This window comes from Pelecanus crispus, chromosome 9 (genome assembly GCF_030463565.1).
Source record: "Pelecanus crispus isolate bPelCri1 chromosome 9, bPelCri1.pri, whole genome shotgun sequence".
NCBI lineage: Eukaryota > Metazoa > Chordata > Aves > Pelecaniformes > Pelecanidae > Pelecanus > Pelecanus crispus.
The window spans coordinates 14,589,598-14,604,541 of NC_134651.1; the positions used below are offsets into that span (position 1 = coordinate 14,589,598).

Below are 14,944 nucleotides of genomic sequence, written 5' to 3' on the forward strand. Positions count from 1 at the left end.
GAGAGAGAAGCAGACAATTTTTGCCCAGCTGCAGTTAATTCCTCTGCATTTCTCCAGACAGCATCTGGGAGTCTGTAACATTTGCATGTGTGCATGCAACTCCCAAGTGCGTTATCAATAATGCATTTGATGTGCAGCCTTCAGAGGAGCTGACCAAGGAAGCTTCTTATAAAGCGAAGTCAATCCTTCAGTCTTCTCAGGAGGAAAGTGGTGAGGAGATAGGAAGACTTACCATCTTGATGCCGTATCTTATTTATGTCAAGACGGTGTTCACATTTCAGAAAGCTTTTAGCGTGGGGCTGGTGCCTAGGTATGTACTTGGGGGATTTGAGAGCACATTGTGAATATTAAAATACTTTCAACTTTCTGGGATTCGGCTAACTTATAAAAAAGAGCTCCATGAAAGGCTACCATTGCTCCCAAAGCACAGCTCCTCTGCACCTCAGATGCCACTGGTATGTCAGAGGTGGCAGGACGCTCTCATAGCCTCTACTGCCGCCTTGATGGCTGAGATGCCAAACCACCAAATTAACCTATGACTCATGAGTGTGTGCAAGGGATTTATTGATTTCAGAAAGGAACAATTAATTTAATTTCGTGTAAAAGTTTCAGGGCTTGTCAGGCTTTTCCACAGAAGAATAGCCACCTCCACACAACAAATAATGCAATCTGTAGTGCATCAGCAGGGAAGAAGGTCCCCTTTTTAATCAAGCAAAAGCTGTAGGGGAGGCCACAGGCATAAGTCTATGCAGCATCCACCCACTGAGGTCAATCTTTTGGTCTGAGTATGTTGTCAGAAACACACTGATGTTAAGATTATTAAAAAGTGGTTGAGGAAAAGGAAAAAAGATGACAGCAACAAGGCAAGTAGCAGGAGCTATTGGAAGGTGTAACTGAAGAACAGCAAAGCTGCAAGCAAGTGAAATTACTCATAAAAGATCAAGCATGTAACCTAATTGCAGGCAGAAAGGCGATGATACACCGTAAAGGGACTAATGGGTACCACTCCAACCATGGTTACTTCATTTTCTAATCCTCTAAAAAGTCTACAGACAACTGCTGGTGCAGCAGAGAAAATTTCATTTAAGCTTGAAAAATAAGGGCCAGGCCACGAGTCCCAACTCTGCTCTGAACCATCCCATCTGGGCTCAGCCTCCAGCAAAGCGAGGATTCCCTCCTCCTACTCACAGCACAGAAGAGGCCATGACTTCACTACCCGAATTTTCAGAATCTCCCATTTTCTCATAATCCTGCATCCATGACTGTGCCCCCTACTCTCACCCCCGCTGCACCACCCTCTTGGGCAGGGAGCCACTAGCCGCGGGCAAGCTGGTCACATAGCCACATCTCCTTTAAGGGGGTCCTGGGCATCACCGACATCACAAAACAGAGAGGCGTAAGCGCACGCGACGCCCTGCGTGTCACACTGCACGGAAGCCAGCGCCGGGACGGGACGCAGTGGCTGCTGCGGGGCAGGGCCAGGAGCCCCCGGGCCAGGGACCCCAAGCACCAAGCGAGCTTTGCAGGCGCATTTGAGCTCAAGTTATGGTTAATGTGTGAAGCGACCCGCTCTGCACAGGGTCTGGGCCACTGAAAGGCAACTGACTTGCTCTGCAGAGGGTTTTGGATGTTTGTTAAACCGACCTGCTCTGTCTGCAGAGGGTCTGGGTTAAAACGAAGGTTTGACTGTAACCACAACAATATCATGTCATCATTCTGCCGAGGATTCCTAAAGAACTTGCGTGGCGTTGGGTGTCAGCATCTCAAAACTGTGTGGGCCCCACCCTAGAGCCTCCTGTACCATTCCAGAAAAAAAAAAAAAAACCAAGGGGAGAAAGTAAAAACGGTCTTAGAGCAGAATAATTTTAAAGAGCTATTTTAAGTCCAGATTCTACCCAAGTTTACTCATTCATTCAAAATTTACAAGTTGGATAATATAATTAAATACCCCAGTAATAAACAGCTAGCAGATCTAAAGACTCAGCCATTTTCCCTCAGGGCTGACATTTTCAGCCAGGGCCAGGCATATTTTTAAAGCAAACTCAGCCCCCGCGTCAGCAGACGCAGTGGGTGGGGAAGGATGGGCTCTGCCTTCGACGCACGCCGCTTTTCGGCTGCCCTCTAACCCGCTGGCACAAGGCCAGAATCGGGCTCAGCCTGGGCCGGCGCATACAGAGGACAGGCCTTGCCGGGCCTCTTTGGCGCGCCTCGTACCACGAGGCCAGACGCAAGGACCAGGCACGGTTCAGGAGGGCCTGGAGCCGGTCCAAAGCTGCGTCCTGCCTGCCTGCCTTGCTGCCGGGATGCCTCCGGGCAGCGCTGCTGGCAAGGTGCCCCTCTGCTCCTCCCTGCTCACGCACAGACTGCAGGCTCCTTGGCAGAAGCACGCTGGCCCACCCACGCGCTCTGCGGAGCCGAGCACGCTGTCAGCGTGCAACACATCGCAGCAGCGACTGGCTGCCAGCGCTACGAACGGATCCTTTCCACCCCGTTCGCAGCTTCACAGACGAATTCGCGGCAAGAGAAGTTGGGTCGACGCAGAGTAAGGAACTCCTTGCAGTAAGGCCTTCTTTGCAGTAAGGAACGGCTCTTCCAGAAAAGATGCCAGAAGAGGCAACTGAAAGTGGCTGGTAATCCCCAGGGCCCGCGTCCCCGCGGCAGGGGAGACCGGGGAGCACGGATTCAGCAAAGCATCAAGGTGCAATTTCAGCGCTTTGCTGAACTCCATCTTGTATGCGGACATTTCAGCTCCTCGGCCAGGTTCGTAACTCCTGCCAAGCACGTTGACTCCACCAATTTCAGGAGGCTCCTGTGAGGCACCGTACCACGTAACTATAGGTGCCAGAAGCCAGGCCTGTATCTTGGGACTCATGGGAACTAAAAGGTACAGGACCTGAACTCAGCTCCCATGACTCAGAGACTTCAGGAAAATTATTTTTGCTTTGCAAGTGCTTAGTCAGGATAGTACCCTTTCACAGCAAAAGCAGGGCAGGGATGGTTCAGGCTTCCATCCAGGCCGTTCCGCTACAGTACACTACATTCCCCACTGATTCAGCCAGTCTGGCTTGAAATAGCCCAGGTGTTTTGAACCTCTCCCCCTTTCCCCTGGAAAACTGCATTACAGTCCAACAATGTTCCTCATTTCAAAAGGTTTCCATCACTTGGCTCCCAGTTATAATTACATGCACACAGTCGGTAAGGTTTCTTCTCGGGTTTTTCGCCTATGACTGTTGTATCTCCTGCTTTCGCCTCCAGAGCCATTAGTCACTGTTTGGCAAAGGCACACCATTCACTAGTTTTATCCATTCTGTATTTGACTTTGGTGTTATCAGAAAGGAGATCTGATTCACTTCATTAAGACATACCTGACCTCAGTCAAACATGTCCTCACTCAAAACTTTCCTCCTCCTTTTCAGATCAAAGTCCTGGACCCAGGAAGGACAATATTTGTCCCCCATCCACCACAAAATAAAATGTTAATAATCCCACTATCACCCCTGATGTGCTAAGTTTAGTCTAGATTTTACTTGTGGAAAACAGACAACACTATTTATGGACAAGACACTGGATAAATTAGATTAAAACCAAGAAAAGCTGGAGAGTTTGAGGAAAAGCAAAATGTTAGCCCAGGGAGAGGAGTTCAGTTACCAGCCCCTCCTGAATCCCCCCAACCAGCTGGATGCAAAGGGAAGGCAATGAAAGGGATTTCTGCTGCAACTGCCTCTCCAGAGCAACATTGCAACAGTGAGCTTTTGGTTCCTGTTTGCAGGGATGAGTGCTCCACCTGCTCGTCATCTCTGCTAACTAGAGGCTTCCCTGCACACCATCCCATCCTCAGTCTAGACATTTCCTAGAGTTTCCTTCCAAAATCCAACTCAAACATTGTATTGCCATCGACCATTCTGCTTTAACCTCATCATTTCCCCTACAGTGGTTAATTGATCACACACAGTGCACGGGAGAAAAATGAGAAGCTCTGTGCAATGCTATTGCTGCTTAGTACCTGCTCCAAAGATATCATCTGCCTGCTTATCTAAGGTTAGCCCTGTACATTTGGCCTCAAGGAAATCAGCAGAAGGAACGCTGTGCAGAAGATGGCAGCTACGACTGATTCATCTTTGCAATTTTACTTTTGCCTTCCTTACAATTTAAAGAAACCCCTCCCCGCTGGTGTTTCACCCTTCTCCCTCTTCCACACTTCAAGGAAATCATGTGGGATCAAAATGCTCAACCAAAATGTAAATGTTTTTTTCTGATTTTATTAGGAATGGTAAAGCCATACAAAACACTCTGAAGTTCTTTCAAAATGGGAATCTAACGTTTCTTTGGGGAAGTGTCAAAATGAGATGAGTCAGCACTACTGGAGCATTTTTTTCTCAATTTTCTTCCAAAATGAAATTTCAGCAAAAGATCGTAATGCATCCTAATACTGACAGACCACTGCTGACAAAGTGGAGTGTCCCATCCCCGCTCCTCCAGCTACCATTAGGTGAAACATAACACATTCCTAAATATCCTGCACAACCAAGGCTAAGAGAAGGCACTTCTTGCTGATGTATACTTACTCCTTATAATCTGCACCACTATCATATAACACAAGGAACTGCTAGCTAGGAAAACAGGATCAGGTCCTGCTGTTACTGGTTTTGTCCTCTAACCAGTCTCTTGCTTGAATAGGCAAAAGCTAAGTCTGACCTGACATCAATACAAGGTGCAGAGCAGCACCCTCCACATGGGAGCCCTGCTGTGCTAGGAAAGTTCAGAGGATACAGATCCCTCAACAGGATACCAGATGGGAAACCCGCCCAACAACAACAAAAAAAAAGCCACAGTATTGCACTGTCCCAGCTCTCCTCATCTGACAAGCAGTCCAGGCAGTCCTGCCAAGTGAGGTCGTACCCATTTCTAGCTCTTACAACATCCTGAATAACCCCTGAGCCTGTGTGGGCCAGCACTGGTCCTACCTGACTTGTACCAGCCACACAGAGGACAGGGGACCTTGCTCTGCTGGGGTGAAAGGAAAGCTGGACCACTGAAGAGGTCCTGAGAACCAAGCAGAGCAGCATGGGTGGCAGCACCTCACGGAGGGAAAAGGGACCACTTTGCTATTGATAGCCATGTTTACAAGTTTCCATGATACAAGGGTGGCATGCCAGGGTGCTCGCCAGGAGCTGTATTTTAGGAACATTCGATGCAAGGCAGGAATCTGCTCCCAGGGGCTGGCCCTCTTCAGCACAGCTGCTTCCCTGAGCATCCATTTTGTTCCCTCCATATTTATGAATAAGCCAGGGGACAGGAGTTTTACATCTCCCAGTTAATGCCTTCATTCAGCGAGCCCCTTTAAACAGCCAGTGAAGAAGAGTAGATGCTCTGGAGGGAAATTAAAAGCACATTAAACTCGGCTCCTGCTGTGCTCTGCCTTTGGAGACATTTCTCTCTCTCCACTGACCTGGCTCCCTAATGACGCATGTAAACTAGGGAATCCCCCCAGCAAGAGTGCTTGCTTGCAAAGCTTGCAAAAGGGAAATGTCCAGGATACCTGCCTGGCCTATCTATACTTCTGACTAAATCAACTAGCACCACTGGAGGTCAAATAGGAATTAAAGAAGCAGCATTGGCAGGAGCAGGTTTAACACCCCAAGCCTATTAGGGGAGAGAATGCAGCACTATTGATTCCAGCCCCTGACCTTGAAATGATGTAAATAAGAGTGCAGCAACCCTAGAGGAGTTGTAGCAAAATAGTTATAGCATTGCCAGCAGATTAAAAAAATACAGTTAATATACATACTTCCCCAGATGCTTGTTTATTATTATGCAAGACATGTTTATTATGCAAAATGATAGAGCAGAAAAAAAAGCAGAGAAAAAGAAAATGCAAAGACACTGAGCTCTTAACGTGACTTGGGTTTTTTCAATGCGGTTTAGATTTTTTTTTATTGTGTATAATCATTCCCTTATTAGCAGGAATCTTTGAAGTGATTCAAGCTCTAATTTCAGCATTTCAAACTCACAGGTTTACACTATAAAACCATACTGAGCTCTCGTAAGCGACCCATTTTTTTCCTCCATATTCTGTATCTCTGCTTGGGTTTTCTCAGTCTTTCCAATAAATTATGTATCAGGATTTGCCATTTCAAAAATAATTAGAACTCTGAGTTAAACAACAAGGAATATCTGAGAGCAGTACATTTTAGAAGTGTTATGCACTTGGGGCAAAACCAATCCCAGCTGTAACACCACTGAATTATACATATCATCATATTGAGAGCTGCAATTTCAGTGTACTTGGAGTGATTGGGTGGGCCTGTGGAGGCTCTACAGCCCCATGATAAGCATCTGCTCCAGGAGAACCAGGTTTGCCTCTCAGGCAAAACATTTCACAAGCACTCCCTTGCCCATGCCCCCATGAGTAATTGTAGCAGGGGTAACGGAGAGAAAGCTGGGCACCATAGAGAGAAACTTCACAGAGGAAGGTTATACAGGAGTAGGAATTAATTTGGTGGTGGAACTATTAACTCCAGACAAAGACAGGAGAGCATGTTCTGTGTCTTCTCCCGTTATGATTAGGCTGTAAACTCACTGGAGCAGGACGTACCTCTTCATTCTGTGTTTCCGACAGTCTCCTCTGCAACAACCAGCCTTTGGTCTCGGCTTCCCAAGTGCTAAGACAGTACGAGTAATACCCACTGCCCTTCATTCATTCTGTATATTTTTACTTTGGCATAAAACGCTAACAGTGGATCCTCAGGAGAGTCATGTCACTCCCCAGAACAGGTGCTGATAAAAACCTTCATGCACCATCAGGGAATTTACAGCTGCTCTACATTACAAGAAATCAAATGGGAACACACTAATGACTCTGCAAGCTTGCTATGAAGACAGTGTTTTGCATCCTACTGTCTGCAAAGCCAGGTGCCTCAGACCAAGACCTGATTTTCTTGACTACTAAGCACCTAATTCCCCAGCAGACCTCAGAGGTAGCAATAAGCTAGTTTGGGGGCGGGGGGGGGGAAATCAGGTACCTAGTGTAAGTAAACAATGCACAAAAGTCACAAACAGCTGCTTCCCAAGCAAAGAGGCTTTGGCATCTAATGCATTTAGGCCCCTGAAGCTGGCTAGGGATCTATGGTTGGCTTCAACCCAGCAACCCAACCCCACACTGTCCCTACCCATCCCTCACTGAAGATATGAGGAAACACATTGCTAAAGGTATCAATGTGGCCAAGCACATAGGAGGGTCTTGCATGTTTCTGCAAAGAGCCTTCTCACCAAGTTTGGCTTTAGAGGACCCCACTCAGCCCTGCTTTTGTGCTGACTGGCACCAGGAAGACTTTTTCCTAAGGGCTGGTTATTCTAAACCCATTCATTCAAGAGCCCATTGGCCCAAACTCAGAAGGAGATGGCACAAACCATCTCTGAGACCAGGCTGATAATAGCCTCTGGTTTGATCCAGGGCAGAGGATGTCAGCCAAGGTCTCAGCTGACACACACAGATTAAATATCACCAAAAAAACCCACCACCAAACAAAAACAAAACAAACCCACAGTGATGTGTTCAGTTACAGCAACAATCTGGGCTCAAGACGGGGAAAAAAAACCCAAAAAACATTTCTCTGGACAGTTGCATTTTATCTGAAAGCAGTCCTGGGCTTGAGGGTGTTATAAGAAGTCCTAGCAGGGCTAGGCCTGGGACAGACAGCAGGGGAGGCAGCCAAGCAGAGAAAAAGGTTTTTTTATCAATGGATCTGCATGAGTGAACAATATCTATGGGTCATTGACCCCTTTTTTTTTTTTTTCAGAAATCCATCAGAAAAAGCTAGTGAAAAGCACAGGTACATGCACAACACCAAAGGAAACTGGCCTGAGACAGAGCAAAGCTGTAGTTTAGAGTCTGCTAAGCAAAGGGAAAGGGACATGTCCTTTGGTGTGGGCAGCAATCAGGTCCAGGCGGCATGGCCGGGGGCCCTGCTCACCCCAGAGAGGAACAGACTGTCAAGTACTGCCAAAGCAATTCTCCAGCACAGTCTTCAAGACTGACACAGCCATGCCAAATGTTGGCTTGGAGTGGGATCCCAGCCCCACAAAGAAAACTGCAGCTTCCAAAAGAGGCTGCTTGAACAGGCTAAGCTCTTCTCAGCCATATCCAGTTCTCTTCTAGGACCCTAGTCTCATCTCTTGTCTTCGATGCTATGAGTGGCTTCACCCACCCTCCCTGCTCCTAACAGGCTTTACCCACAAATTTTCTTTTTTCTTGCCTTGGTGTGTGCTCCAAAGCAGTGAATTCATTGATGTACTGCTGTAAGATGGAGCCACCAGTCAATACAAGAAGAAAATTGGGTCCAGCAAGCTCTATCTTCCTGGATTAGAGGTGGACCAGTAGCATCCATTTACTGCAAGCAGAAACCTTGCATCATGCTGATGAAAGAAACAGTTTAAATCTCTGATTAGTTCAGACAGAGCTGAATGCCATCAAGCCATGGCATGTAATGTGGTCCACTTCATTAACCGCTAGCCATCATTGTGCATCCTTAGCCTTCCCTGATTAATCTTCCTATTTAAGACACACACTTGCTAGGAATAAGTGGGCCCCATTAAACCACCCTCATCTGAATACATGTATGATCTGGTGCCTTTTAGGAAACTTCATACGACTAGCAGACATGTTTCCTGGACACATGGTCTTCCTGCTGCCCACCATCTCTTGGTATGCCCCTCCCACCCTTTGCATCATCTCACTACGGCTAGCAAGAGACCTTTTTCCTCTACATCATCTCTAATCTCTCAGCTGTCAAACATCGTGTTTCCAACTCTCCATTTCTTCTGCCAGAGGTCCACACCTTTCCCTCTCTTGAACTATTTGTTCAGAAAATATTTGTTTCAGAAAATATTCAGAAAAAATTTGTTCAGAAAACACTACCCCCATTGCTCCAGAAAGACCCACCCAGGCTGGAAGTGGCTCTGTGACACAGACTGCTTTCCTGCAGTCCTCATTTACGGGGCACCAGTGGTACGAGGAGCCGCAGCGCCAGGCCAGGACCCCTTTATGCCCAGCACTGCACAAACACAGGGCAAAACATCAGTCCTGACTTGCCTGACTATGTGGCTAAAGGGAAGCACACATGATAATGCAGTACCACACCATGCTTGCTATTACCTTTAGGACTCCGATAGCTTTACAAAAAGAGGAGGTTTTCATTGTTAGTAAGCCGATGGAATTTATTTAGAAGCAGTCATTTATGTTTACTGGGCTATGAAAGAACAGGAAGCGTCTGGCATCCACAGAGATCCAGATTGATCTCTGTCTCTTCTTGACAAGCAGCCAGTTTTGAGACCTATCTCGCCAGGCATACTAACACATCCACTTGCTGTTTTCTACCCTGAGCTACTGGGGAGACAAAGTTTTGTTACCTCCCAAAGGAAAGGGGGAAATCCCAACCACGCAAGCACTTTAAAACTGACCAGAAATGAAGACTGATGGTAAGAGTTGGGACACATTGTGTAGGAGCGACTAGGACTGTTGTCCTTTTAGTGGTCCTATCTCCAATCTCACACACTTTTAAAGCAAAGTAAATGTCTAGACAAGAGCAGAATCACTGCACTGTAAACTCACACAAAGGCAGATGAGATTAGAATCTCAGCTATACATGTTAAAGATAATCAGAACTACAGAAATGAGAAGTGTAGTATTAACTATCACTTTTTACTATGTAGAACTAGAGCAAAGTTATTTGAAGCATAAAAAATTCTGGCAAAGGGCTGCCATATTTAATAAATCACTGAATCAATTATTCACTGTGAAAATCAATTACTTACTTCAAATGAGAATCTTACAAATAACCTCATGCCCTTTCATGCCAGCTAAGAAAGTTATAGGGGAATTAGTCAGTAAAAAATGCCTCACTTGTCTTTTACGTGCATTAAAAAGACCACACAAATACAGGGAAATTCTGCTCCGCTCAAGCACTCCACCAACAGAATAGTCCAGAACCATTTTAATGAAGTCAGTGTATTGCTGTGGATTTACACTGCAGTCAAAAGCAGAGTAAAACCCATCGGGGCACCACCTATGATCAGTTATCCAGGCATAATTCAGAAGCAATTCCATTCAGTCCATGCCATTTCACAAATGCAAAACCAGAATATAACCAGCCAACCACACAACCTCCTCTACAACGTGACCTACATTAAATAGCTACTCAAAGGAACACAAAGCATATCTTCACAGGTCAGGAAACATTGTCACGAACCTCCGTGGAGACACTTTAAAGTGAATATTGCATGGCCTTGCAGCAGCTTCCCCCCTGTTCCTGCTTTTAAAGGTTTGCCAATATGTGACTATTTTCAGAAAAAGCTGCAAGTCCCAATGCAGTCTCCTCCCTCCCACCTACAAAACCAAACCATTCCAGGGCCCCAACAGTGTGAAGTACTTACTGAGCTGTAGAGATATCCCTCAGCGTTCATGGCAACATACAGACCTGCCTTCACCCCTTGAATTGCCACCACACGAAGACCCACAGGAATTAGATTGAAAAGGGCTGCGGAAGGAAAAGAAAAGCAAAGGTTATGGAGACATCACCCTGCGTGGCTGCTGCTGCTTTTTGCCCCAGGGCCAGCCCACCCCACACCTGACTCAAACAAGAGATACTGAACTAGAATCAAAGTCCTGCTTCCAGCTACAGGAAAGGTCTGCAGCCATGGGGCCAATGTGGAAAGCAAATTTTTAAAAGTACTGAATTTGGCTGCCTCCCAGAAGCCTTGACGCACCCACCAGTCCATCTGATCACTGCCTTTGCAATGCCAAGGGCTCATACGTGCACTCAATCTAGCACATCAACAGCTTTCCATGGGCCAGCTGAGCTGTGGTAACTGTACACATACACATCTTTGCACATGGCAAATGCAACAACACAACTTAGTTTAGTTACCCCTGAAACAGATTTGAGCCTAGTTACACTTTCTTGCATTTGCCATATGCTAAAAGAGTATACAGACAGTGACCATGGCCAGAAGGATGCAAATTAACTTGACTGTGTGTCTGCCCTGTGATCCCTGCTGTCAAGGGAATGAAGAAACTCAGGAAGACATACTGCTCCACTCCAGGACCAGAGCGCTGCTCCTCATTCAGAAGCAGCACTAGATAGGATGGAAGAGGACAAGACCTTTCAATACTCAGTTTTACTGCAGTCTTATTAATTAAGGCATTGCAATCACTTCCTCCCAATTACTTTATTGCTTGATTCCAAGAAGACCCTGTATCTCACTGAAGACCTTTCCTGTGAGCACAGACATTAATGTACAGTCAGGCTTTTGCTACGTTTCTAACAGACTGGGCCCAAAGAGGACTGTCACCATTGATAGACCGAGCACTGAGACATTAGCATGGCTTTGTTTCCACTGAGATTTGTAGGACAAGAGTATCCAGGTGTTGTAGGACCCCTCATGCTTCAGCTTACAAAGAGCTAACTCTCCTGTCCCAGGGAGCTCAGGCTACGGAAAGATGGGCACAGGGCTGGGCAGAAACATGAGCACAAACATGATGGAAATACTTCACTCAATGTCCCTTCCTGCGCAACTGCCCTGAGACAGGAATATTTTTTCTGGTTCCCTAGTCATGAGGTCAGACTACCCCTTCCACATTCATGAAGCATTTCTTATGTTTTTTTAACACACTTACTTATTTGCAAAGTCTGCTTAAAACTTCCAAGAGCTCTGGGGTGTTCCAGGGGAGACCTGTTAATGGCCAGAGTGCAGAGGAAAGACTGACAGAGCACGCAGTGAAGCATTCCTATTTTCCAGCTGACCATTAAGGACATCGTCGTCTAGCTGATTCATTTTATATGTCATTTATGAAGTTTTATGCCTGACACATCACATTGGAGCAAGCACAGCACACAGGAGTCTTCACATAACAGTTATAGGAAAAACAGTCCTCCTCCTCCTCCTCACTGTGCCATCTCCCAGCATGGAGATAGACCACTGCTGAGTTAACATTACCCCTGAAGGATAAAGCAGGTTTTTGCTGAAATGGCCTATTCAAAATGCTGTAGCTCCTTTGGCCAGGCTAGTGTTAATCCTGGTATGACTGGAGGGAATACAGTCCAGTTCAACATCAACCCCCTGCCCCACAGAGACTGGTACATGTGCACATGCCAGGTAATGCATGGATTTAACTCAACCACAAGATACTTCCCAAGAGCCTCCCTCATGCACAGCCTGTGAATTATTGCAGAGAGGAGGAGACAGAAGTGTGTGTGTTTTTAAGAAAAAAACATTTATAGCCAACATGGAAAGAAAGTAGGGGGAAAAAAAAACCAAAACACAACTGGAACTGTGGCTTGATTCTTTCCTTGCAGCCAGTGGTTCAGACTACAAAATCTGAACCAAAGTCCCCAGAGTTGCACAATTTCAAAGAGAAAAAGCAGAGCCCAAACGGTGTGCAAAATGTCATGGGAAACTGGTTATGTTCGACCTGACCTCTTGATGGATTTGATTAAAGGTCAGAGCTGGGTACCTTTTCAGAAGCAAAACCCGAAAAAAAGCACAGGAAACAGCCACTTTGCTCAAGATATCTAACAGATGCCGTGGCTGAGCTAGTTTCAGGGTTGTCTCCAAAAAGGGATTAATGAGTTCCATTTGCAAATGAATACCCTTTTTTCCCTCACTCAATTCCCAAGGAAGACTGGATGACTGCCCTCAGTGAGCTGCCTAAAAGGGAGGCACCCCGGGTCTGGTGAAAAGAAACCTACCCCCAGCCCTTTTCATGCCTTTAAGCATCATAATCAGTGAAATATCAAAGTGTGTGCTGAAGTCTCACCAAAGCCAGTGCCTATATTTATGCGATTTCTTGGGAGGACATCAACAGATGTATATGGCAAATGAAGTCCAGCCTGGGTATTGGTCTGTGAACTACTACAGTCAAGGGTGGTGCTACTCTGATACTGTCTCCAGATGAGACAAACATGCCAGTGTAGCTACTCAGCATTAAAGAGCTGCATTACATCCCAGTTCTACTGTTGGAAACCTCGCTAACCAAGGCAAGCTTGTATTTCTATCACTTTCTCACTTCCACGAAGGTCTAAAACCCTCTGCAATTAACAAGTCTATTTATAAGCAATTCCCCTTCCCTAATTTCCCCCCACACTGAAAAATGGAGCATATTACTGCTAATAATGAAACAAAATGGGCATCATCATTCATTCCCGATAGCCAATTTGTCTTGCATAGAAAACTTGTGACAGACCATTCAAAGCATTCATTAGGCAGCGAGGTGATAATACCCAGAATTACTGGGTGAGAAGTTCCACTTGGAAGCACCCACACATCTCCAAATCTCTCTTTCCACCTACACATGCTAAGGGAGCACAGGAACAATCCTGCTGTGCTCTGTGTTACAGTAGCAAGACCACTGCGAGTTTCCAAACTCCCCTGGACCCTGCTGCAGAGCATGATAGCAACACCCACAATCATGGCTTTTAGGCGCAGCAGAGCATCTCCTGCAATATACTGCAGAGCAGGGGAGCAAGCAGGCAGGCAAGCAGGAGGACAGGCATCTGACATAGGCAACTGACAGCCAAAGAAGTTTTAGGAAGCAAATGTCTTCCTCTATTAAAAAAGTGGTTTGGATCAATCAAAATTTTGTAAATTCTCAGAGCTGTTTCTGCACTCAAATCTAGAAATATCTTTGAAGAGGTTCAAGCCTTCTGTTATCATGCTTCCAAATGAGTATTTCACCTTGTTTTGGAACAGATTTCAAAGCTTATAAGCTTTATTGTAAGAGTGTAAAAATGTGAGGGGAAAAATCCTCAACCAACCTCAAAAGCATTTTTTGTCAGAACAAAATTCTGGTTTATGTGAAACAGCAGATTTAGAGATGAGGAAGAGGACTAGCCATGGTACAGTAGGACTGGCCACAGGGTGTGCTGATGTGAAAAAGAGAAAATTTAACAAATGCTTTTAAAACTCTTTCTCCACTGCAAATGGTAAATTTTCTATGCCATCTGCAACTGCATGGAATGGGCATGCTCTTTTACTTAATGTGCAGAAGAGAAAAAAAATTAAGATATTGAATATTTCTGCATATTTTTTTCATTACATTTTACCATTTTCAACCATCAGTAGATTTACACATGACTCTGCTTATTAAATGATACTACTTTTAGCATGCTCTAGCCCTAAACCCTTTGGCCATGAGTTCACTGCTGTGTTATGGCAGTTCATCAGCTGCATAACATGTTTTTAAAATCGGAATGCGTACTTGCTATGAGTCTGGGCTAACTTATTTACAGAAATAGAAGAGTAAAGCAAGACATGCCATATAGAAGATATGGTCCATATGCTCAGCTGATTTAAACAGTAGTAAGTCAGAGGAACTAAACTCATTTATACCAGGTGATGTGGTGTGGAGCAGGACATTTGTGCTGCACATAAGGAAGAACTAATGGAGGACACAATAGGCAACAGCAGCCTCGGTGCACCATGAGATGGGGAGGTTTAAGATCCTGAGGGGAGCGATGAAGACTGCTAAGATGATCAAGAGGCTGTGGTGCAACATATGAGAGAAGAAACTGAGGGAACTGGGTTTGTTTAGCTCAAAGAAGGGAAAGCCAGAGACAGACTTTTCTCAGGGAAGCACAATGAAAGAACAAGAGGCACTAGACAAAAGCCTCAGAAAGAAATTATGACTGGATATAAAGAAAATTCTCCACAGTGAGAACAGTGCAACACTGGAACCAGAGAGGTTATGAAGATATGGGATAGCTCATTCCTGGAGACATTTGAAACAACTAGACAAGGCTCTGTGCAGATGAAGGTAACCTCCAGAGGTTTCCGCAGTCTTAATCTTTTTGTGTTTCTGGCTGGAAAGCCCCAAACAATATCCTAGATATGATGGGCTGTTTCCACCTGGTCAGTACAGTTGACCTATCCTTTATGTACTGTCCATTTG

General features: G+C 45.6%; 1 protein-coding gene across 2 annotated transcripts in view; it reads right to left on the minus strand.

Annotated features, from left to right (window-relative positions):
- Positions 1-14,944, minus strand: part of FGF12 (fibroblast growth factor 12) — a 151,156-nt gene that overhangs the window by 66,080 nt on the left and 70,132 nt on the right. For both annotated transcript variants that reach the window (XM_075716491.1, XM_075716490.1), the window contains exon 3: positions 10,432-10,535. In XM_075716491.1, coding sequence (XP_075572606.1) covers positions 10,432-10,535 — 104 coding nt within the window. The remainder of the gene's footprint in view (positions 1-10,431; positions 10,536-14,944) is intronic.